The 22046-nt window shown below is 40.8% G+C and overlaps 1 protein-coding gene across 1 annotated transcript in view; it reads left to right on the top strand.

Annotated features, from left to right (window-relative positions):
* garnl3 (GTPase activating Rap/RanGAP domain like 3) overlaps positions 1 to 22046 on the top strand; it is a gene marked incomplete at both ends in the record, with an annotated part of 81027 nt that overhangs the window by 48560 nt on the left and 10421 nt on the right. Inside the window, 21 exons of the mRNA XM_083894387.1 lie at positions 700 to 818; positions 2188 to 2252; positions 3976 to 4039; positions 4208 to 4234; positions 4373 to 4448; positions 4878 to 4976; positions 5101 to 5204; positions 9745 to 9853; positions 10000 to 10045; positions 10997 to 11103; positions 11201 to 11316; positions 11797 to 11901; positions 16399 to 16473; positions 16572 to 16686; positions 16829 to 16855; positions 17579 to 17683; positions 18404 to 18520; positions 19224 to 19390; positions 20269 to 20427; positions 21708 to 21774; positions 21937 to 22044. Coding sequence (XP_083750513.1) covers positions 700 to 818; positions 2188 to 2252; positions 3976 to 4039; positions 4208 to 4234; positions 4373 to 4448; positions 4878 to 4976; positions 5101 to 5204; positions 9745 to 9853; positions 10000 to 10045; positions 10997 to 11103; positions 11201 to 11316; positions 11797 to 11901; positions 16399 to 16473; positions 16572 to 16686; positions 16829 to 16855; positions 17579 to 17683; positions 18404 to 18520; positions 19224 to 19390; positions 20269 to 20427; positions 21708 to 21774; positions 21937 to 22044 — 1977 coding nt within the window. The remainder of the gene's footprint in view (positions 1 to 699; positions 819 to 2187; positions 2253 to 3975; positions 4040 to 4207; positions 4235 to 4372; positions 4449 to 4877; positions 4977 to 5100; positions 5205 to 9744; positions 9854 to 9999; positions 10046 to 10996; positions 11104 to 11200; positions 11317 to 11796; positions 11902 to 16398; positions 16474 to 16571; positions 16687 to 16828; positions 16856 to 17578; positions 17684 to 18403; positions 18521 to 19223; positions 19391 to 20268; positions 20428 to 21707; positions 21775 to 21936; positions 22045 to 22046) is intronic.

Below are 22046 nucleotides of genomic sequence, written 5' to 3'. Positions count from 1 at the left end.
TGTCCCTGTTTTCTTACCTGTTGTCTAAACTAATAAATGCATCCCAACCTTGCAAAGTCATTGGCTTCCTGAGGCGTAAACAATAGCTAATGGAGAATAAACAGAGCTGGAAAGCACATGGAGGAGAAAGAAGGTGAGAATGTGGAATCAAGAAGGAGGAATAAATGAGGAAGGGGGAAAATAATCTGACAAAGAAAGAAAACAAGCAACGCCAGAAGAGATCCTGCACGTAATTGGCTTGGCGGATTTCTGCATTGTTTCCGAAAACATGTTACCCTGTCAACCAAAGAGGCAGAGGCATGAATGTGTGACTCTGTGCTGTGGTTCTGTCTGAAGATCTTTGTCTGTGCCAGTGTCGCACAGAGGAAAAAAAAAAAGAAGAAGAAGAATGGCGACGGGGGATAAATAAAAGAGAGGCAGAAAATAGTGAATGGAAGAGTAGGAAGGAGGACGTAATGGCAGAGGAAGACAGGAAAAGACAGTGTTCAAGGGAAAGAAAATCAAGAGCAACCTCCAACAAAAACACCTAATATTACCTAAAATAAACAAAACGTCTGCCACTTTTATTATTATCATCCATGGTCACCATCTCCTTAATTCTTCATCTGATTCCTATCATTTATTCATCAAAACGTTCAGCTCATTCAGGACATACTCTATTTCTTATTAATGATCCTTTTTCTTTCCCCTCTCCCTCAGTTCATCAGAACTATGTGGGTACAGATGCAGAGAAGAATCCCTTCTACCTGTCAGTCGTCCTCTCCGACCAGAATAACCAGCGGGTTCCTCAGTACAGAGCCATCCTCTGGAGAAAGACGGTGAGTTTGCCATCTGTTTACCACCTTTTTTTATGGAAATAAAAGGCTCCAGCCTCTTTGTTCCTCTGTCTTTTAAATTACACCACAGAAGGATTTAAAGGAATATTGCTTTGGTTGTATCAATTTGCGATTGACATGTTTTATATCTGCAAAATAATCAAAGCGGTCGTCGAGAAGTTCAGTATTTCCATCTGAATTGTGGAGTAGAATAAAAAGAAAATGGAAGCCACAAATGATCTTCTGTCAAACAAAGTGGGAACATAATGAAACTTTTTGTACACCGTGGAACAGATTATTCTTGAATATGAACACCGTTCAGTCGTAGGTGGCAGCGTTTCTAAATATAAGAAGGAACAAACTGGCATCTTGAGGGACTTTGATACTAGTTTTGAGTCACAGTGTGTGTAGGTGTGTGTCTCTATGGTTGTGTGTGTAAGAGAATGCACGATTGTGTGTGTGTGTTTGTTGTGTGGTGACTCAGCTTCATGGCTTGGATCTAATTTTGGCCACCGGACTCATCTGGAACCTGATTAGGGTGGTGCACCTCCACAGCCTGATCACATTGATTTGTCTTGTTTCTGTCAGACTCTTAACTGGTACAGGATGTTGTTGTCGTTGTGACACAGGACAACTTTATTTGGCTCCAATGTCTCTGGTTAATTTGGCTCCCTCTAATCATTTTATGACTAACTGGAAAATATTTTAGTTGCCTCAATTTCCTTAGGTGTAACACTGATTTTGCATGGTATTCTTTGGACAAAGGACAATAGTGCAGCTGGTATGTGGCTGACAATTTCATGATTTACCTTCAGTCGTAGATAATTTTTCAGCTATGGTAATGCATGATAAGGAACGTAAAGGCTAACATAATACTCTGTGTAACACTGTGCAACCTCATTAGGCACAACGCAAATGTTTTCATTTTCGTTCAGCATTAGCATAGCTAGCTGTTACGCTAATGCTAATCGTAGCCTCGCTAGCTTACCTTTGGAAACAGGATCGCCAAGTTAGCTGCAAAGTAGTAGCAGTGAACCGTGTGAAAATGTCTCACCCACTGTGAGGACAGCCTCTTCACTCCCACCTCCCCTCTCCAGACAGTGCAGCTTCTGCTGATGAGCCGCTGCCTGCCTGGTGTAGCGTGATAAATCAGCGAAAGTGCAGCATGATAAAATTCCTCCAAAATCAAGGATGCACACCATCGGGCCATGCTCAACCCAAATCCAAAGTCCTAGGGCGATCTGACTAACGGTCAGCGAGATATGCTTGTCACAGACACACGGATACAGCTTGTTTTTACAGATAGATGTTGTTTTATTTTAGTGGCTTATCACCGTTTTTAAAACCCAGATCTGTGTCATTCTTGGCTCAGGGAACTCTGAAGATCAGCCTCCCGTACAGTCCGACCAAAACACTATCAGTCAAGTCCATCCTCAGGTGAGAAGTGCAGCCTGCGGCTCTACACCCATTCACTCCTCACAGTACATCTGTAATTATTCATGTTTGCTGTTAACTTGTGATGTCTCTGACAAATTGCTTCTTTTTTGTTTTTTGCATAACTCACTAAATTCTGTAAATGAGGAAGGTTTGTTCTTTGTCCACAGTCACACACACAGATTTGCTGTTGCTTGCCAATAATCACCATTGTTGTGTGCAAACCAACAATGGTTTATTTAATTTGAATCCATTCCCAAAATCCACTCCCACAAAGTCCTTTCAATTCCCTCATCAATTATTCTTAGGTTTGCTTGTTGGGTGCAAAAATAAGACATTTAGCTCTTTTATAACAGAGAAACACACTGTATTACACTGTGGTGACAGCAAGCCTTGTTTAACAAATGACAAATGATTAAAGGTCCATTGTGTGAGTTTTAATAAGGTTTATTCACAGAAATTGAACATACTACACATAAGTATGTTTGTAAGTGTATCATAAATGCTTTAAAATAACAAAAGTTTAGTTTTCGTTGCCTTAAAATAAACCTTTTATATTCAGTATACTTTAGGCAAGAGCCTTGCTTTATGGAGGCCGAACAGACAAACCAGCCAGAGCTTACGGTCGGCATTTTGAAGCAGAAGCTGATCACTACACGAACAATCCATTCTTTTGTACTTTTAGATATAAAAGTGCTAAGTAGAACCATATAAGGTTCTTTGGCTTGTCCTCATAGGAGAAGCCTTTTTGGCTCCAGGTGGAACCTTTATAACCCTTTTGGATGGTTCCACCAACAGCCCTTTTAAAACCCTTTATTCAGGAAAGGGGTTTTAAAGGGTTCTCTGGATCAAAATGTTTCTTACTGGAACCATTAGTGTTACCAAGAACCCTTGAAAAACCCTGTCTTCGGGAAAGGGTTTTTCAGAAGTAAATGGTTCCAGGTAGAACCTCGGCCCTTGTAGAAGGACCCTTTTGGAACCCTTATTTCTAAGAGTGTACATAGGTTACTGTAGTAAGGAGTACTGTGTTTGATACAATCTGCAGCTTTATGCTTATGGAGGTTCCTAAAACCAGACTTAAGACTAGAGCTGATTAGAACCTCCCAGACCCTAGAGACTTTTAAATCCTCCATTAAAACCCTCTTCTTCTCTCTGGCGTATCATAAATTAGCACTTGCAAATTGTATGTTTAATTGTTTTTGTTCTATTACTGTAATTGTACTGTTTTTACGCTCATCTATTTAGGTATTTCCATTTTTCTATGTAACCCGTGCCCCCTTCTGTACAGCACTTTCTTCGACACTTTGGTCGATCTTTTTAAAGGCGCTCTGGAAATAAAGTTATTAAAAGCCTTTAATATTTGTAATGCAAAGATCAACTTTAAAAAAAATGATAAAGGTAATGGTAATAGGCTCACGTGTGTTGCAGTGTGTTTACAGTATAAAACAAGATTACACTGTAACAAAATATAATCAGATGCATAAAGCAGGAAAGTGGAGATCGTACATCGCTCCAGCAGAGCAGCATCACTGAAACTCTGAACGAGTATAAGTGGTACAAGAAGGATGAGAAATCCCCTGTATCAGGTGTCATCTTTGTGTGTGGCCCTTCAGGCTCTTTCGTCTTCCATTGATAAACAATCTGATATATTTTTCATCACTGATTTCCCCACTCCTCCTCCTCCTCCACTTTCTCCATCTCCTCCTGCTTCTGTTCTTATTCCCAGTGCAATGAACATGGACAGGTTTGAGAAAGGCCCCAGGGAGATCCTCAACCCGGAGATCCAGAAGGTGAGAGCAACGCCGAGGCACCCAACCCCTTACAAGTGAAATGTTAACACTGATGCATTTATGTCGTGCCCGCTCAGCACACCTTAAATTATCCGTATGGTGTCCTCAGGCTGTGTCATCTCCACCTAGAGACGAGTGTAAATAATAATAACGTTCTCTTTCTCTCAGGATCTGCTGGTGCTGGAGGAACAGGAGGTATGGGATGACACTGCTTTCATGGGTCAGGTTATATATGCAGAGACGATTTCTTTTGTTAGCTTTTCTTCATGTAGGTTTCCACAAACCTGTTTTGTCTGTTTTTCCCCCCCCCCCATCTCATCAACTCTCTTTTAGGGATCTGTCAACTTTAAATTTGGTGTCCTGTATGCCAAAGATGGACAGCTCACAGATGACGAGATGTTTAGCAATGGTAATTCTCTCTACACTCAAATTGATACCATACTTTGATATCTGCCCATTCAATATGAAGCAGCCAAAAGATGGCTAGTTTTAGCTTAGCATAAGCTTGAAACAATGGTGAAAGTGAAAGTTTTTCGTGCAGGAGAGTCAGGGTGTCAGTCGGTTCGAGGGTTGCCAGGTTGAGGCTTGGATGACTATCTTTAGCGACGACTTCTGTCAAAATGTTTTTTCTGCTGAAGTGAGCGTGGCTTATACTCCACCTACAGGCGGGGCGGATGCATTGCATACTCTGTGCACGCGTACCCAATGCGATCTTTGCACACGGTTCTAAAATCTGGGCTGCACATGCGGAACTATACGAGGGCCTTTTAGTCTTCATGTTTTTGTACCAAAATGTTGGACTACCCCTTTAACAAAACTGTCTGTGTGTGTGTTTCAGAGACGGGGAGCGAGACCTTTGATAAGTTTCTCAATCTTCTGGGTGACTCCATTACGCTGCAGGGATGGGCAGGATACCGAGGAGGGCTAGACACCAAGAGTGAATGAGTCATATTATATTTGCATGATATCATTTAAAAAAATAATAATAATAACACAGGCTTTTGGATTTGAAAATGTTAACTCGGTATCGTCTTCTGTTTGTGTTTCTTTTCTGCCTGCAGATGACACTACAGGAATTAAGTCCATCTACACAGTGTATCAGGGCCATGAGCTCATGTTCCATGTGTCCACCATGTTACCCTACTCCAAAGAGAACAAACAGCAGGTGAGTGGCTGTGCATCGTTTATTTCTGTCACTTTGCAGTAAGTTTTCAGTGTTTCTTTCTTTTTATTGATTTATTTTATTGTACTTTATGTTCAGTTCATATGTTGACACACGCACACGCATTGATCAGTTCCACCGCTAATGAAATATCCAAACAATTACTGGAAGAAGGATCTTTCAACTGTGATTTTAACCCTCTTATGACCATCTTTATATTCAGGCCACTCAGGTTTATATTGATTTTATGGCTGTAGAATTGTCAAAAAATGGTCAATGAGTGAGTTCTTTTCTGCCCATTTGTCCAAGATGACTTTCATGTTGTTCCACGGAAGTCCTGAGGTTCTACCATAATGACAAGTATATGGGCGCTAAGCTCTTTTTCTCTGCTTTCCAGTATCCACCCATGTGTCTTCTACCGCTTTATCCTTCACATAAGGGAGGTGTAGGGTGCTGTGCCAAACTCAGATAAAGGCGGTGTCACACCTTGGACAGATCCATCGTTTTTGAATTTTTTTGTTCTAGCAGTTACGGTAATGAGAAGTGTGCATGCCAAATCCTGTCGGCAACAGAAGGGTTAAACACTACTGGATGGATTTTTGTACATGCATTTATATTATTTTCTAGATTAATTGTCTGGGAGATCGTCAAGTATCTGCATCCAGTCAAAATATGTATTTGTTAAATACTCGCTAGTTTATAAATAATTCCCTTTCTGCCTCTGCTGTACTTTGTGGTTTGTGCAAATGCACATGTGTGCATGTTAATACGAAAAACAAAGATGACGAACTCGATCAATATTACATGACTCATCTCGCAGAGACTGAAAACATCTTTTGGCTCTTTTCCATGTGCGCAGGAACACCATTTTGTCTGCACTCTGTGCATGTATTCGCCTTCCTTTAATGCACACAAGGAGCTATGACATGATTATCAATTGCCAAAAAGAAACATCTTTAAAATGAGGGAATGAACAATGCATCAAGCCTTCAAAATAAAACACTGAGAGCAGTGTGTCTCTGAGTGCACGTTTGAAAGCACAAATCCTCGCAGCTGTGTTTCAGAGACCTAATAACTGCATTTTGAGCAACTGTATAAAGAGAGTTCTCTAAAAGTTCTGAAAAAGAATGAAAAAGTTGTGTTCAGCACATTTATATCTAATGTACTGTACTGGATATTGGACATTTTTACAGTACAGTTTTAGGAGACTGTGTTGAATTGAAAAGTCCCATATTCAAACTTTTTAATTGAAAAATTATCAGTTTGATAAAGTTCTGGACTGACTAGGTTGTGTTCAGGACATCTATGCTGCAGCACCCTTCCCAAGCCCCTGCGCTGTTCCATTATACAGTTCTAGCACAACTCAGCTCGACTCTACTCTTACATTAGTGAAGTGACGTCCGACACAAGAATCAAACCTGACAATGATGAACTGTAGAGCAGTTAAAAAGACTTAAAGGCGCCATATGTAAGAATGTGGCCAAAAACGGTTACTACACTCAAATTCAAAATACCGAGGTTTTCTACGTTTTGTTTTTTCCGCCATTGTATCTTAGACGTAGCTGGCAACCCGTGGTTGCTCGGCAGCTGAGACTCTACTGACTGCAATGATTGGTAGATGGCGGTAGGTGGCGCCACATGCCAAAACATGATTTCAAAACATAAACATGATTTGCAGTCTGCAAAATATTTTATTTCATGTGAATATTTTGGCTGTACTGTTGTTATTGATGAGTTCAGTTTGTTGTATGAATATTATTCCTGAGTGAGTCTGTGTGACATATTAGGAGGATGTTACGGCCAGTTGCTTTAGATTTATGACATAATGCACCTTTAAAATCACAAAAATTGTTAGTGTTAATCTTCAACATGGGGCTACATGATTGGCGTAGTGGTTAGCGATCTTGCCTTTGCAGCCCCGGGCCTTTCTGCATGGAGTTTGCATGTTCTCCCCTTGTGCGTGAGTTTCCTCCCACATTCCAAAAAACATAGAGAGTGTGAGTGAATGGTTGTTTGTCTCTATATGTGGCACTGCGAAGGACTGGCCACCTGTCCAGGGTGTACCCCGCCTATCGCCCGATGTCAGCTGAGATAGGCACAGCGCCCCCCGCGACCCTACGGTGGAGGATAAAGTGGTAGATAATGGATGGATGATTGAAGAATAGATGGATCTTCAACATTTAGCAAGTCTTAAATCTCAATAATTAACAGAGGACAGCGACAGCACTGCTGAAAGCCAGCGATCGTGAGCCGAATCACAGCCCGTTCAGCCGTATGTCAGTTCAGTGACTGTGTCATATGCACTCCGGTCACGCAGTGAAGTGCTGAGCAATGCAGTGAACAAATATTTCTAATTAACTGATTCTAATGAGTCTAATGATTCTAATTGCTCGTCACTAGTTTGCGTGTTTGAGATGAGATGAGATTCAACTTTATTGTCATTACCCAAACACAAGTATCAGGTAACAAAATGTGGCGTGTTCGTGTCGTCTATCTACAGACGTGACCCTGCCCGCATTGAGGAGATGTAGTGCTCGATCTGTATAATGGAAAAGCTGCGTTTGTGCTATTAAAACACTGGCGTTCCAGACATTTAAATTCAAATAAGTCACAGGCAGCAGATTCAGTGCAATTGCAGTCACTTGCTAAAAGGAGAGGAAAGAAAGAAAGAAAGAACGATCAGCTTTCCTCCAGGGTTTCATTTTGTTTTGTCAATATTATTGAGTATGATTTAAAAGAGCTGACATTTACCAGATCTGACACTTAAGTGGATTTTTACTTAAGATAAAAAAAATATATTTTTGCTGTCAATAATGCAGAACACTATTTGAATGTGTCTGCTTCTCTGTTTCTTTTCTCCCATCTTGAGTGACGAGGGCTGCAATCATATGATAGAATCTAACTATATTTCACACCTGAAGACAGAAATGTCTGCTGTGTCAGTTCAATTTAATCGATTGAGTTGTGTTACTTTTATTAAAAGGTGTAAAGGAAATAATTAATTCTATACTCTCACCAGTGGTGGGGCTAAATAAATTGTAAAACTAAATGTTCTGGCTTAAAATGAAATGATTGACCCTCTTTGGGGTGTGATGGTGCTGAGGCTTTTGTGTGCAAATTTGAAATTCATGCTTGATTGTAACCGTAGACGAGTAGTGGAGAGCACTGTTGCCTGGCAGCAAAAAAAAGACCCAAGTTTCCATGTTCTCCTTGTGTGTGCATGGTGTTTTCTCTGGGTACTCTGGTTTCCTCCCACAGTCAAAAAACATATAGAGGATAATGGATACTCTAAATTGACTGTGAGAGTGAATGGTTGTTCATCTTTGTTGGCTCTGCGTTGGACTGCACTACACTCTTAGAAATAAGGGTTCCAAAAGGGTCCTTCTACAAGGGCTGAGGTTCTTTCTGGAACCATTTGCTCCTGAAAACCCCTTTCCTGGAGAAAGGGTTGTTCAAGGGTTCTTGGTAACACTAATGGTTCCAGTAAGAACCATTAGATCCAGAGAACCAAGAGTGTACCCCGCCTTTTGGCACTAGATTGGCACCAGCAACCTGCGTTGACCCTCATGTGGAGGTCAAAGCGGTAGACAGGAATTCATTTAGACTCAATTGTCTAGACATAAAACCAAAAAACCTTTGTGACTCTTCGTGACTTCCTCTTCCAAACACATGCACATTAACACTTTGGCGTCATTCACACTCGCTGTCATCAACGTCAGTTCCAGATACTGCAGCCAGCTCTTACACTGATGAAAACACACTTAATGCTTCGTTGCAGCTCAACCCAATTAAAGCTGTATTCTCGGCAACCGAACAAAAGTCGAGCAACTGACAATCTGGAATACTGAGCAGCTAAATAAGCAGATATTTTGTTTAAAGGTGCATTAAGTAATAAATCTAAAGTAACTGGCCATAAAATCCTCCTAATATGTCACAGAGACTCAGGAATAATGTTCATATAACAAACTGAACTCACCAACAACAACAGTACAGACAAAATATTTGCATTAAAAAAAATATTTTGCAGACTGCAAATCATCAGTAGAGTCTCAGCTGCCGAGCAACCACGCGTTGCCATTTACGTCAGAAAACGAAACCTAAAAGACCTCGGTATTTCTAATTTGAATGTAGTAACCGTTTTTTGGCAATATTCTTACATATGGCACCTTTAAAGCCCAATGTGAGGAAGAGATAACGTGAAAGCAACAGGTGAACCCATGTGTTCTCTTGTGTAGTTCCGCAGTTACCAGTGCAGCAGCTTACACACACAGGTCATGTTGGTGCTTAAAAGCTACATTGTAGCCCTGATTGCCATAATTTGCATAAAACACTGTAATCCTTCTTAGAGTCAAAACTCAGATTCGTTGTAACGGACAGTTTCTGGTGGTATTTATTTTAAAAAAATGCCCCAGGACTTTTGTGTGATTTCTTGAAACAGCTTTTAGAGGTAGGTTATTAGTGTTGTGACCATAAAATCAGGAGAATTGCTGTCACACACAAGTTGTTGAGCGCTAACATTGCTGTGTTCTGTCCTCTCTGGCAGGTGGAGAGAAAGAGGCATATTGGAAATGACATTGTTACCATAGTTTTCCAGGAAGGGGACGACACATCGTCGTCCTTCAAACCATCAATGATCCGATCACACTTCACCCGTATCCTTCACGCGGTCAGTCAGAGAAATTAAGTGGTCATTAAAGACGTGAGATATGCGCAGACGATGACACCACAGCTGTACGACGGAAGACACTGACGTTGCTTCTCCTCTGTTATCAGTGATTTCCTTTACATTCGCTCACAGATATTTTTGCATTAGTTAGGTATAATAGCCAGAATGACAGTTACAGGTGAGTGTTTGTGTTCCATCCTGATGTATTTTGAATATGCATGTCCATAAAAGTCACTTTTTATAGTACATTCTTAGAAATAAAAGTGCTAAGTAGAACCATGCTAGGTTCTTCGGCGTCCTCATAAGAGAACCCTTTTTGGCTAGGTAGAACCATCTGCCTGGAACCCTTTTTGGAGGGTTCCACCAAGAACCCTTTTAAAACCCTTTATTCAGGAAAAGGGTTTTAAAGGGTTCTCTGGGTCAAAATGGTTCTTACTGGAACCATTAGTGTTACCAAGAACCCTTGGAAAACCATTTCTTTGGGAAAGGGTTTTTCAGAAGCAAATGGTTCCAGGTAGAACCTCAGCCCTTGTAGAAGGACCCTTTTGGAACCCTTATTTCTAAGAGTGTACGTACTGTATAGTATTATCGGTAATTTTACATTGTAGAAAAAGTTTATTAATACTATCATTAATGTGTATTCATATATTTTTATTAGGGATGGGACCATACCACATTTTTATGTCTGTAAACTATGATGCTGTTAGCAACAGCTGTTTGTGCTGAGTCATTTCAAAGACACAATTCTCCATCTGTGTAACAAATATTGTTCTCCCACAAAAAAAAGAGGAAATAAACAGCCCAAACATGACTCAGCTAAAATGCTTTTGCTGATTCTTATTTACATTTTTACAGGATTTTATAGGATTATAGGATTATAGATTTTTGGATGCTGATTCCCATCCCTAATTATTGTTTGAACATAATCATCAATATGACTATATTGTTACGTAATGCAATGTCATTATTGTTTTTATTGGCCTATTATTTATTTATTGCCACAACATTCTTGTTTTTATTCTGTACAAGGTTTATGTTCCTCCTGATTTTCCCCCATGGGTATCAATAAATGCAATTTATATTATACATTTTATCACCACATATAACAACGCCACGCTGTCTCTCACAGGTTGAAGATTTTCTCAGAGGAGAGTGTTCCGCTGTTTGGGCCCCCTCTCCCTCCTCCGCCTGTATTTACTGATCACCACGAATTCAGGGACTTTTTATTAGTCAAATGTGAGGAGAAACAACTGCATCATGACATAATATGATCTATGAGTTGTTGTAGTCTTTATGATTTTCCTAAAAACGAATCTGTCTTCATCTCTGGCAGTAATCAATGGAGAGAAAGCCACACTGGAGACACCAACGTTTGCCCAGAAGCGTCAGCGGACCCTTGATATGTTGATCCGCTCGCTCTACCAAGACCTCATGCCTGACCTGCACAAGGTACAACACTGAGTTAAACGGATGTCTTTTTTTTTTTTTCTTTTCTTCTGTAAGGAAAGTACGTGAGAGACACTGCAGCTCTCCTCTGTCTCCACCACCTTGTCACTTCACAAACTGGCAGCGACTGTAGCCACCGCCGCTGAGCTGCGTTCTGCTGTATTCCACTGCAGCCCCCTGCACACTGCACCACACCGACTGGGATACTGCTGCAGTGCTGACTTTCTCGTCAGGGCTCTCTCTCCTCACATCACCGGTGTTCTTGCTTCTCTCTTGTTTTTTCGCTGTTGCCCCTAACACAATTTAATCCTCACTATGTTTCTCTCCTGCTGTATTACTCACCTGCTGGGGTCAGGCTCTAAAGAGCCCTCTCTGTTTTCTTTTTCCCTTCCATGCGCGTGTGTGTGTGCGTGCATGCATGTGTGTGTGTGTACAACATGATGGCTGTTCATGCTCCACCTTTAGGTTCCTTTTTCTCCCCAGAACATGTTGAACCGGCGATCGTTCAGCGACGTGTTGCCCGAGTCTCCAAAATCGGCACGGAAGAAGGAGGAGGCGCGGCAAGCGGAATTTGTCAGAATAGGGCAGGTACAAAAGAACACACACACACACATATATACACACACAATCCCAACACCATACAACCAGTGTTTTATATTATTAAACAGTGTCAACACCTGTAAATTACAATTAGCAGGTTGCATTCAACTGTTTAGAATGTTAAAGAATACTAGTGCAGTGCCCGTAGGAAGTATGTATTCCTATAGTGGGAGCTGAAGAAGATTTTTCAGTTATGGTATTGCATGATAAGAAATGTAAAGGCTAACATAATACAAACACACGCAACTGGCATGGCTGACAGTTACAACAGCTAGCTATGCTAATGCTAATCGAAAATGAAAACATTTGCGTTGTGCTTAATGAGGTTGCACAGTGTTTGTATTATGTTAGCCCTTCACTAATGGTAATGGTAAAAAAGTAGCCTTGCTAGCTTAACTTTGGAAACAGGTTCGCCAAGTTAGCTGCAAAGTAGTAGCATGCTAATGCAATATAAATATGTGCTCCCGCATATTGGTGAATGGACACAGACTTCGTCGTTTCAGTATAACACCATGTTCTGCTGTGAACCGTGTGAAAATGTCTCACCCACGGTCAGGTCAGCCTCTCTTTACTCCCACCTCCAGACCGCGCAGCTGCTGCTGATGAGCTGCTGCCTGCCTGGTGTAGCGTGATAAATCAGTGAAAATTAAAATTCCTCCAAAAAATGTGAAAATCAAGGATGCACACCATCGGGCCATGCTCAACCCATATCCAAAGTCTTAGGGCGATCTGACTAAAGGTCAGCAAGATATGCCTGTCACAGACACACAGACGCAACTTGCTTTATTTGATCCCGTGTTTTGAATTAAATCTTCATAACGAACATAAGGGACAACACTTGTCAGTTGCATTCACTTCAAAAACGTGTACGACGACGTGACTGTAGCCTCTATCACATTTGCCAGGGCAAAAGCAAAAATCATTCACTGCACCGCTCACTGCTGCTCCTTAAGGTTTTTTTTTTTTTTTTTTTTGCTTTGCACACTCAGCAATAACTGAAGGTGACCCGGAGGATTGTGTCAACACTTCTTTATAAAACTCAGAGTCTCTCTCATCTGCATTAAGGTGCCTGGATTTAAAGATCTGATTCAGAAAGTGGGGGCGAATGTTTGACTTAAAAAAATGTAGTCACACAGGCAGGGGGGAGGGAAAAGAGAGCACTGTCTGTGTTTGGTTTGAACAGGGCCCAAACACAGACAGTGCTCTCTTAAAAGTACATATCCAGCAGTTACTTAGGACAAAAATCAGGAAATTATATCATTACTGAGCATTGTTTTTATTCTGGAAAATATTTTCCTACTTTATAGCGCATATAACGCACAGACGACTGGCTTTAGTGTACAATGTAGGAATTACCTCATCGTCCAATTGGGTCATATATTTCCATGTGTTTTATGGGTGGTTATTTTATATGTGTGTGTGGAAAATTCTCGCTGGTTTTGATTAGCTACTGTTGTGAAGAGACAGGTTTGAGCCATTACAGAGATTGCAGACGATGCATTTTTTGTTGAGCCGTACATTCACTTATCTATTGGCACGTGCATAGTTAAAGGGCCACCGGAAAACCCCCAAACCCCAAAATATACTAGTTTTTTTTTACTAATTTCCAGAGATAAATGTGTTATTCGATCATCAGAGAGTGGATCTGGGAGACATGTCTCATTCCCACAACAGCAGAGGAAGTTGGGATTGAAAAAATATCAATAAAATAGATTGCAGCATCATAATGATTTTAAAGGTCATTTAAATCCTTATATTTGGGACTCTGGAGGTCCAATCAGTGTGAAAAATATTACTCACTCATGTTTTTGTGGTCCTCCTCAGCGGAGCTCCGCTTTGTCCGTAAAAAACATGCGAGAGTGCTGGCGAGGGCAAACGGCATCCAAAAAACTGCTCCACAGTGCAGCACAGAGTTCTACACAAACTTCCAGCCTCAGAGGATTTATCTGTCCAGTGGATACATGTTATATATGACGGCAATGTGTCTGCAAGAGCCTGCAAATGACCACTTTTCCAAATGCTAACTGCTGTTAGCTCCCGGTAGCCTCTGTGGCTGATGTCATTTCCTGTCCCTTAAGTTTAGTTTCACTTTTTTTAAGGTGGACTTTTAAGGTGGACCTAAAGAGATACTACTAACCAGAGTGTTCTGAACAGGGCTGTTTTGGCAGAGTGATTGAACAGCTGTGGTGCTTCATCCTTATGGTATTTTGACCAAAGCATGTCACAGACATGTTCATTAGGACACCAAGGAACTTGGTTAACTTGGAGAAATAGGGTATAATATGAGATCTTTAAGTTTCTGACCGAGTGAAGACTTTACACTTTGACTCAAACATTATCAGCCTAGTTGGAAAAAAACATATCTGTGACTCTCCTGTGATGACTGAACATTATGTTAAGAGCAGACCGTTGAGCTACAGTCTAGACTGGTGTAATCACCATCACACCTCTGATGCCGATATAACACTTATGCAAGGACAAAGTCAAAGTCTGGAAAATGTGGTTTATTTGGCCTCGTTGTGAGGAAGTTTTTTTTTTTTTTCAATCTAGAAGTATCCCAAAAGTGTTCCAAACAAACAGGGAGGCAGATTGTGGCCTGTAATTTGGGCCCAAATTGACAGAATGAAGGCTGATGAACATGGAATGAAGTACAGCCAGAGAAGAATTTCTCTTTGCAAACCGCTCACGTTTCTGTCTGCACCTTCTTTTTTTTTTTTTTTAAAGGAAGTCCTAGAGAAACAGTGCGTGTTTACGCCACTAAAAGTAATTCTGTCTCTCTTGTTTTCCTATGTCTGCCACCTTCATTTGTCCAACCCCTGTTCTTCTTTCGTTGTGTCTCCGTTTGTGCGATTCTACCTCGCTCTCTGCTCATTAACACAAAGCCGAGGCATCGACACATTGTGCCAAAAAACAAAGGAAGGTAGACATGTCGAGTCTTTGATTCTGCAGATCTGTAGATAGACGGCATCCTCCTTCAACCGAACAAACTGCTCATTCATCGTCTGATGCGCGTTATACATGATAAGTCGCTAGAATGATATTTGGATGGAGATTTATTTTTTTGTAGAATGTAAATTACACAGTGTTCGGGTGAAGGCACTGTACTGTTTGTTGGTTTTTGATTTCATTATGCCCAGATTGGCTGTTTATGCGGATATGTAAATTGAAATGTCTGCCTGTGTGGCTTGGATTGGAAATTACCAGTCTGATCAGATGGTTGCTGATTGAACATTTGTGCAAAGTGTGTTTTGTTTTTGGGGGGGATTTTTGATTGTTTTGGGGTTTTTAAACGCTTGCTAGTTTGCTTGTCCTGCTCTTTTCCACTTCAGTGACAACTGTCAGCACGTAAATTCACATGGAAAAGCAGTTAAAGGTTAGTAATAGAATAAAAGGTGCATATAATTCTCCAAGCTTAATACATAACACAGTTATCCTTATTACAGTATGTTACATGATTTATAATAAGGTGTTTCAATAAGTGCAGGTGTAAGTGACAGCAGTAGGACAAAGTAAAGGACATTTCTGTGAAAATAGATTAATATTGAGCACAAGTTAGTGTGACTCTAATTATTATTATTTAAAGGTGCCATATGTAAGAATGTGGGGTTACTACATTCAAATTCAAAATACCGAGGTCTTTTAGGTTTCGTTTTTTGACATAACTGGCAACCCGTGGTTGCTCGGCAGCTGAGACTCTACTGAATGCAATGATTGGTAGATGACAAAACATGATTTCAAAACATAAACATGATTTGCAGTCTGCAAAATATTTTTTTTAATGCAAATATTTTGGCTGTACTGTTGTTGTTGGTGAGTTCAGTTTGTTATATGAACATTATTCCTGAGTCTCTGTGACATATTAGGAGGATTTTATGGGCAGTTGCTTTAGATTTATTACATAATGCACCTTTAACTTCTTCTTATTATTTTATTATTCGATCATTTCCTATGCACTCCAGAAGAAGGTACACATACCACAGTTTGAGAACCACGGTACTCGCCTGTCGATTAAAATTCCACAACAGGAAAATATTCGTAGTGAGACATTTTTAGAACGTTTTTTTTTGTTTCTTCTTCCTTTATTTGCCTTGTGACACACACAATCCATGTCTTGTCAACACCTCGTGTCATGTGCGAGGCTCATTTCTGCAAAATCCATAACGTTTCACAGATCGTCACATTTCCTGGAATAGCTGGTTCAACAAAATTCTCAGAAAAGGTCGGAGTCAGATTTATGAAATGTATGAATGTCTGTCTCTGAAACCACATCAGATATTTTAAAATAAAAGTTAGAGGTAGTAAAACGTTCATTGAAGAAAAGTATGTATGTACACTATAACATACTAGGGTATTATTATTTTTTACTTCTAATGGAGTATTTCTCCACGTTTGCTGTTGCTTGATTACATCTTTAGACATTTAAATCATTAAACAAACATATAGAAGTGACAGATGACCTCATATGTGGTGCCATTTCTTCCGCAGGCTCTAAAGCTGAAGACAATTGTGCGAGGAGATGCTCCGACCAGTCTCGTCACCACAGGCCTGTGCAGAAAAGAGGTAATGTTTGACTTCACAGCACAGTTAATCGTATTATTTTCCCCGTGTGAAGCGATGTTTTAACAGTGTATGCATGATTTTACTGCTCTTGTTTTCAGCCGTGGGAGTCCCAGTCGTTCTGCAGCACATTCCCCTATGACATCGTGTGCGCCGACTCCTGGGGTCAGTCTCTGCTTGCTGCCACTGACACAGCGGGGGTCATGCTGCTGGATGGTGAGGTCATCCTAATCAATATCGCTCTATGTCCTCTAAAATAAAAGGCACTCGTCCATATCCGTTCAATACCGCGCTCAGCAGAACGCCAAAGCCAACAACACTAACGACGACGATGATAATGATGTTGTCTTTGTTTCAGGCCCTGATCCAGCTTCAACCAACACTGGTGAGTGTGCAATCAATCCATATCCCCCAGCTCTTTTCCTTAATCACAGGATTAGGATTAGGATTTGGATTAGAGGTAAACCGATATGTTTTTTTCAGGGCCGATACCAATTATTATCAGTCAAGGAGGCCGATATTTGGAGCTGATATTCATTTGCAGTAAAAGTGAAAATATTGGAGTCAAAATGTACAATACAAACACCAAAACTTAAATGTTTATTACACAGCTTTTCAGATTTGCAACATATTATTATTTTTTATTTTTTTTATCTTAGACAATAGACATCTTTGTTTCTAAAATTCTAACAAAACGTGCAGGAAGCTCCCGGGCTCAGCAGCATGTCTTATAAAGTTAAAGGAAAACTTAAACAAATAAATAGCTCCCTAAAGTTTTCCACAGGAAATAAAGTTTTCAAAAAATGTTTCACTTATCTTTGTTTTAAGGTCAAACAAAACGTGCAGGGAGTTCCCAGGGTCAGCAGCATCTCTTATAAAGTTAACTGAAATGTTAATTAATTTAATTACATGAAAAAATAAATAAATAAATACTTAATTAATTGGATAAATAATCATTTAATTAATAAATTGATCATTTATCGGCTTTTTTTTATTTTTTTATTTTTTAAGGCTAATGTTATGCCTCAAAATGCAGAATATAGGCGCCTGCCTGATAATCGGTCCATCCCTATTTTGGATGAACCCATCTCCATATTCTGTGTTTCAGAGACACAGGTTCTGCCTCCAGTGCAGGTGTTTGACAAGACCATGGTGGTGAAGCAGATGCATGTTCTCGAGCCTCAGGACCTGCTGATCACCAGGGCTGACAAAGGTAGGGTTGGACGTTTCCTCGCTATATATATGAGATTATTACCTCTCCTGGCTCAATCTGTCGTCGTCATCTCCTCGTTCACTCAGAATACAGACACATATTTTACAGCAGCTCTCATAATCCGCGTCCCTCTCTTTCTCTTATTTCATCTCTGTCGTCTTCGTCGTGTGTTGTTGAGGAGCTACTTACCCTTTCCACCTCCGTTGCTCCAGTGAACACATTGATTGCTTGCTGTGATCTAAGAAAGCTGACCTATAGAGAACCAATCCTTGTCGAGGTGGTACATGTGTGTGTGAGTGTGTATCGCTGGGCTTTAAAGGACCGACAGAAATGCAGCCAAACAGATGAATGTAAGGAAACCTGCAGATTCATAAAGCATGAAGAGGACACAAATAGCATATGTTCAAATGCTCTCACTCCAACAAAAGCAGCATATAATCAATTACCCCACAGATGATTAGCTAAGTCTAATAGCGAGAAACAGGACTGACTGGGTTTTGACAATGATTATGTGACAGTGGCTGGAACATTTGACACAAATGTGTTTTCTTTTTCCGAGCGAGGGCCTAAGAAGCTTTCTGTTCAATTGAATATTAAGCAGCACATCGCTATTGTCTGACCGTGGGAGGATGCTATTAGAAAGTAGGCAGTAGCAAATCTTGAGTAACGTTAATGCAAAACAGAAGGGTCCTTTTGTTTTGTTTTGTTTTGAATTTCTAGGGAAGGATGCTCGGCTCTATGTGTTCAGACTCGGCGCGCTCAAGAGAAGCCTGGAGGAGCGGCAGCTCGTCAGGACCAAGTGTGACAGCCGGGAAAATAAGCTGGAGAAAACGAAAGGTATTTTTGACCGCTTGGTCTGGTCAGTCAGATAAAATGTCGATTTAATATCAGATGAAAAGCACATTTAGACGAGATATTTCCTGGTCCTAATACTAATACTTTTCCCCATTTTTACTGCAACCCATTTGATTTTGGTTTAATTAGAGGAGCGGGGGAACTGCAGTGTGAAAATCTCGTGAGGACAGCCTCTTCACTCCCACTTCCCCGCTCCAGACAGCGCAGCTGCTGCTGATGAGCCGCTGCAGTAAAAATTTAAATTCCCCCAAAAATGTGAAAATCAAGGATGCACACCATCTGGCTATGCTCAACCCATATCCAAAGTCTTAAGGCGATCTGACTAACGGTCAGCGAGATATGCCTGTCACAGACAGACAGACGCAACTTGCTTTATAAATAGATTCTAACTCCCAAAATTTAAATTAAAATATAGGTTTTTACTAACAATTATTTATCAAAGTTCAGCTAAACAAATGTAATGTGTATGTTTTAAAAAAAAAAAATGGGTGTGTAAGTAATGACTGCTTTTGTTTCCTGCTTTTCCAAACACAAAACCTTCGACCTGCTGCTGGTGTGACGCCAGCTGTGTGTTCATGCATTGATCTGTGGGACGATGCCAGGAAACAACACCTGCAGCACAACACGTGTCCAATATAATACTTCCTGTGTCTCTCTCACTCCCTCTCTCTCCACTTTGTCCCAGGTTGTCATTTGTACTCAATCAACACCCACCACGGCTCAGAGCTGAGGATAGTAGCAGCCATCAGGAACAAACTCCTCCTCATCACCCGGAAACAGCCACGGTGCGAGGGTTTCAGCGCCGTCTCCGCAGGAGCGGACTCGCCTGTGGAGGAGTTTCAGTACATACGGGTACGACCGACTGGACATACACAAAGAAAAGGATAAATTAATTATTGTAGCTGCTTTGTCATAAAAGGTCCAAACTTTCTGCACTTGTTTTATGTGCGATTTTCAAAGTGTGATGCCACCAATGTGGTTAACTAATGAAGCTGCAGCAGAAGTTGTGAGAAACACCTCAAGGAGGCAATTAAAGTTGTTTTAATGCACCATTACTGACATAATGTGTATTCAACATTGTATTACCTCTTTAGGATACAGAGATTGTGTATAAAAACGGATGCAGTACTCTGGTTTGCCCAGAAAGTATGGCAAGAGTAAAACTCACTTTGAATGGTAGTCTATGGGATACTGTTCCTGAGGAGTTAAAGGGCTGCAAAAGTATGTTCGTTTTGTTAACTATGCTCCCATTTAGAGGAAAAGAAACAATAAAGCATAGACACCAGCGTGACTGACGGCTGGTATTGTCCACAAGATATTGACAATGATCCACAGATGTCACACTTGTTGCAGGTGACATCTGTGAATTTCTGGTTGCATAACTTGTCACGATGCCAGTCAAATCACGAGGATCAACGCTTCAAAATGGGAGTTTGTTTTGCAACCGGAATGTCCAGGATGTCAGGATCCATTCAGGATACAGTATCAAAAAACACACCCAACAATTCCACGTAGAAATAAGACAAAAACAACTTCAGAATGTTCCTAATTCACAAAACAGAATAGCTAATTGCAACCGACAAACTAGAATATTAACATTCTTGTGACTTTGTCTGTCAGGTGTCAGGATGTCAGAGCTTGAAGTTATTACATAATCAAGTACAGAAAAAACAGTAGTATTTTCTTGTTTAAGTGTTTAAGAGCACTGACTGTTTCTATCCACCCGTCAGGAGATCTGTCTGTGTGATCCGCCGGTGGTGATGGCGCTGGTGGACGGGCCGACGGGGGAAAACGACAACATGATATGTGTGGCCTACAAACACCAGTTTGACCTGATCAATGAGAGCACTGGAGATGCCTATAGGCTACATCACGTCGACGCCAACAGGGTGAGGCGCACATTCACACACACTCATGCTCATGCAAATGATATAATGGTTTGTCATTTTTCCTTTCTTCGTCTTTCATTGACTTGCTTGTCGAGCAGAACTGAGACCTTGAGCCGACCCAGTTAGTCGCTTTATTTACCCCTCTGATCCCCAGACTGCTTTGGTGAATCAACACGTTGTCATTTACAGCAACCAGCTGGAGAGGAGAGGGAAGAGAAGTGAGAAATGAGCCTGCCGGGGGGGGAGGAACAGCTGTTCTAATAAAGCGTCTTATTCTGCTTTGATCATTTTTCTTAAGGGGGAAAGTAACTACAATAAATAAATTGCAGCAGACGCCAATCAGCCACAACATTTTTGATTTTAAGTGCCCTTGCACACCAACGGCAGCGCAAATAAGCATGAGATTGGGAATAATTTGGATGGACCCTCACTATTCACATCAAACATGACACAACTAAGCAAATAAATCATAAACTGGTAGCATCATCAAATAGCAACCATGCTGATGCGCAGACATTTTATTGAATAAAAGGAAAAATACAGTCCCAGCTGTGTATGCTTATTTGACAGATTGTCAACAGTCCATATTCAGATTGGTTATCAGTGGGGGGAGACTTTGGAAACTTTATTAAACTCAAATCTGGACATAAAAATAAAATGTGCATGCTGTCGATTGAAATGATGTCACTGGTTGGACATATTTGTGACCACATTTGTGTCATATTTTCTGCTTTACATTCATTTTTGAGGATGTAAGCAGCCAAACAGTGACATCCAATCCATCCATTATCTACCGCTTTATCCTCCACCTGAGGGTCGCGAGGGGGTGCTGTGCCTATCTCAGCTGATATAGGGCGATAGGCGGGGTACACCCTGGACAGCTCGCCAAACAGTAACAGATATAAAATAATAATAAAAGTACAGACATACCACTATGTATACTCACTTTCCAGCACATGTATATTCATGGATATACATAATCCATTTTCCAGTCGCGTTCTATCCCATCGAGCTGACTTGATACAGGCTCAAAAAGTATCAATAACGTGAAAACATCACATAAAAAAAGGCCTTTAGTCTGTGAAATAACAAAACAAGTTTGAAATTGCATCACTTACAGTTTGGAATAAACTCAGCAGATATTTTACCGTAGCTCCCCGGTTATACGGCACCTTAAGGCTATGTATCATGACATTATCTGACATTACAGTTCCTCATATCAGACCTTTGAATTCTTGTCGGAATGATTTCACTAAACCGACTCGTCTCTTTGCCTGCAGGTAAATTTCGTAGCAGCCATCGACGTGTATGAAGACGGGGAGGCTGGTCTGCTGCTGTGTTACAACTGTGAGTCGTCCTTTGACCTTTGACCCTTAGCATCTACTTCTCTGCTGTAGACGTAACTGATGCTCCAGGACATTTAGTCTTGGTCCTGCAGATGAATAAGAAAGAGTAAACTACGGAAGTGTTTAAGTCTTTAAAAGTTGAACTTGCCGTTTCTGTTCACAGATATTTGTTCCTATAAGAAAGTGTGTCCGTTTAACGGCTCCACGCCCATGATCCAGTCCAACACCTCGGATTTCCACTTCAGCTGGAACCAGATGCCCAATGCTATTGGT

Source organism: Microchirus variegatus (assembly GCF_963457635.1).
Source record: "Microchirus variegatus genome assembly, chromosome: 1".
Taxonomy (NCBI): domain Eukaryota; kingdom Metazoa; phylum Chordata; class Actinopteri; order Pleuronectiformes; family Soleidae; genus Microchirus; species Microchirus variegatus.
The sequence above is the reverse complement of the archived record's forward strand: the minus strand, read 5'-3'. Positions and strand labels throughout refer to the sequence as shown.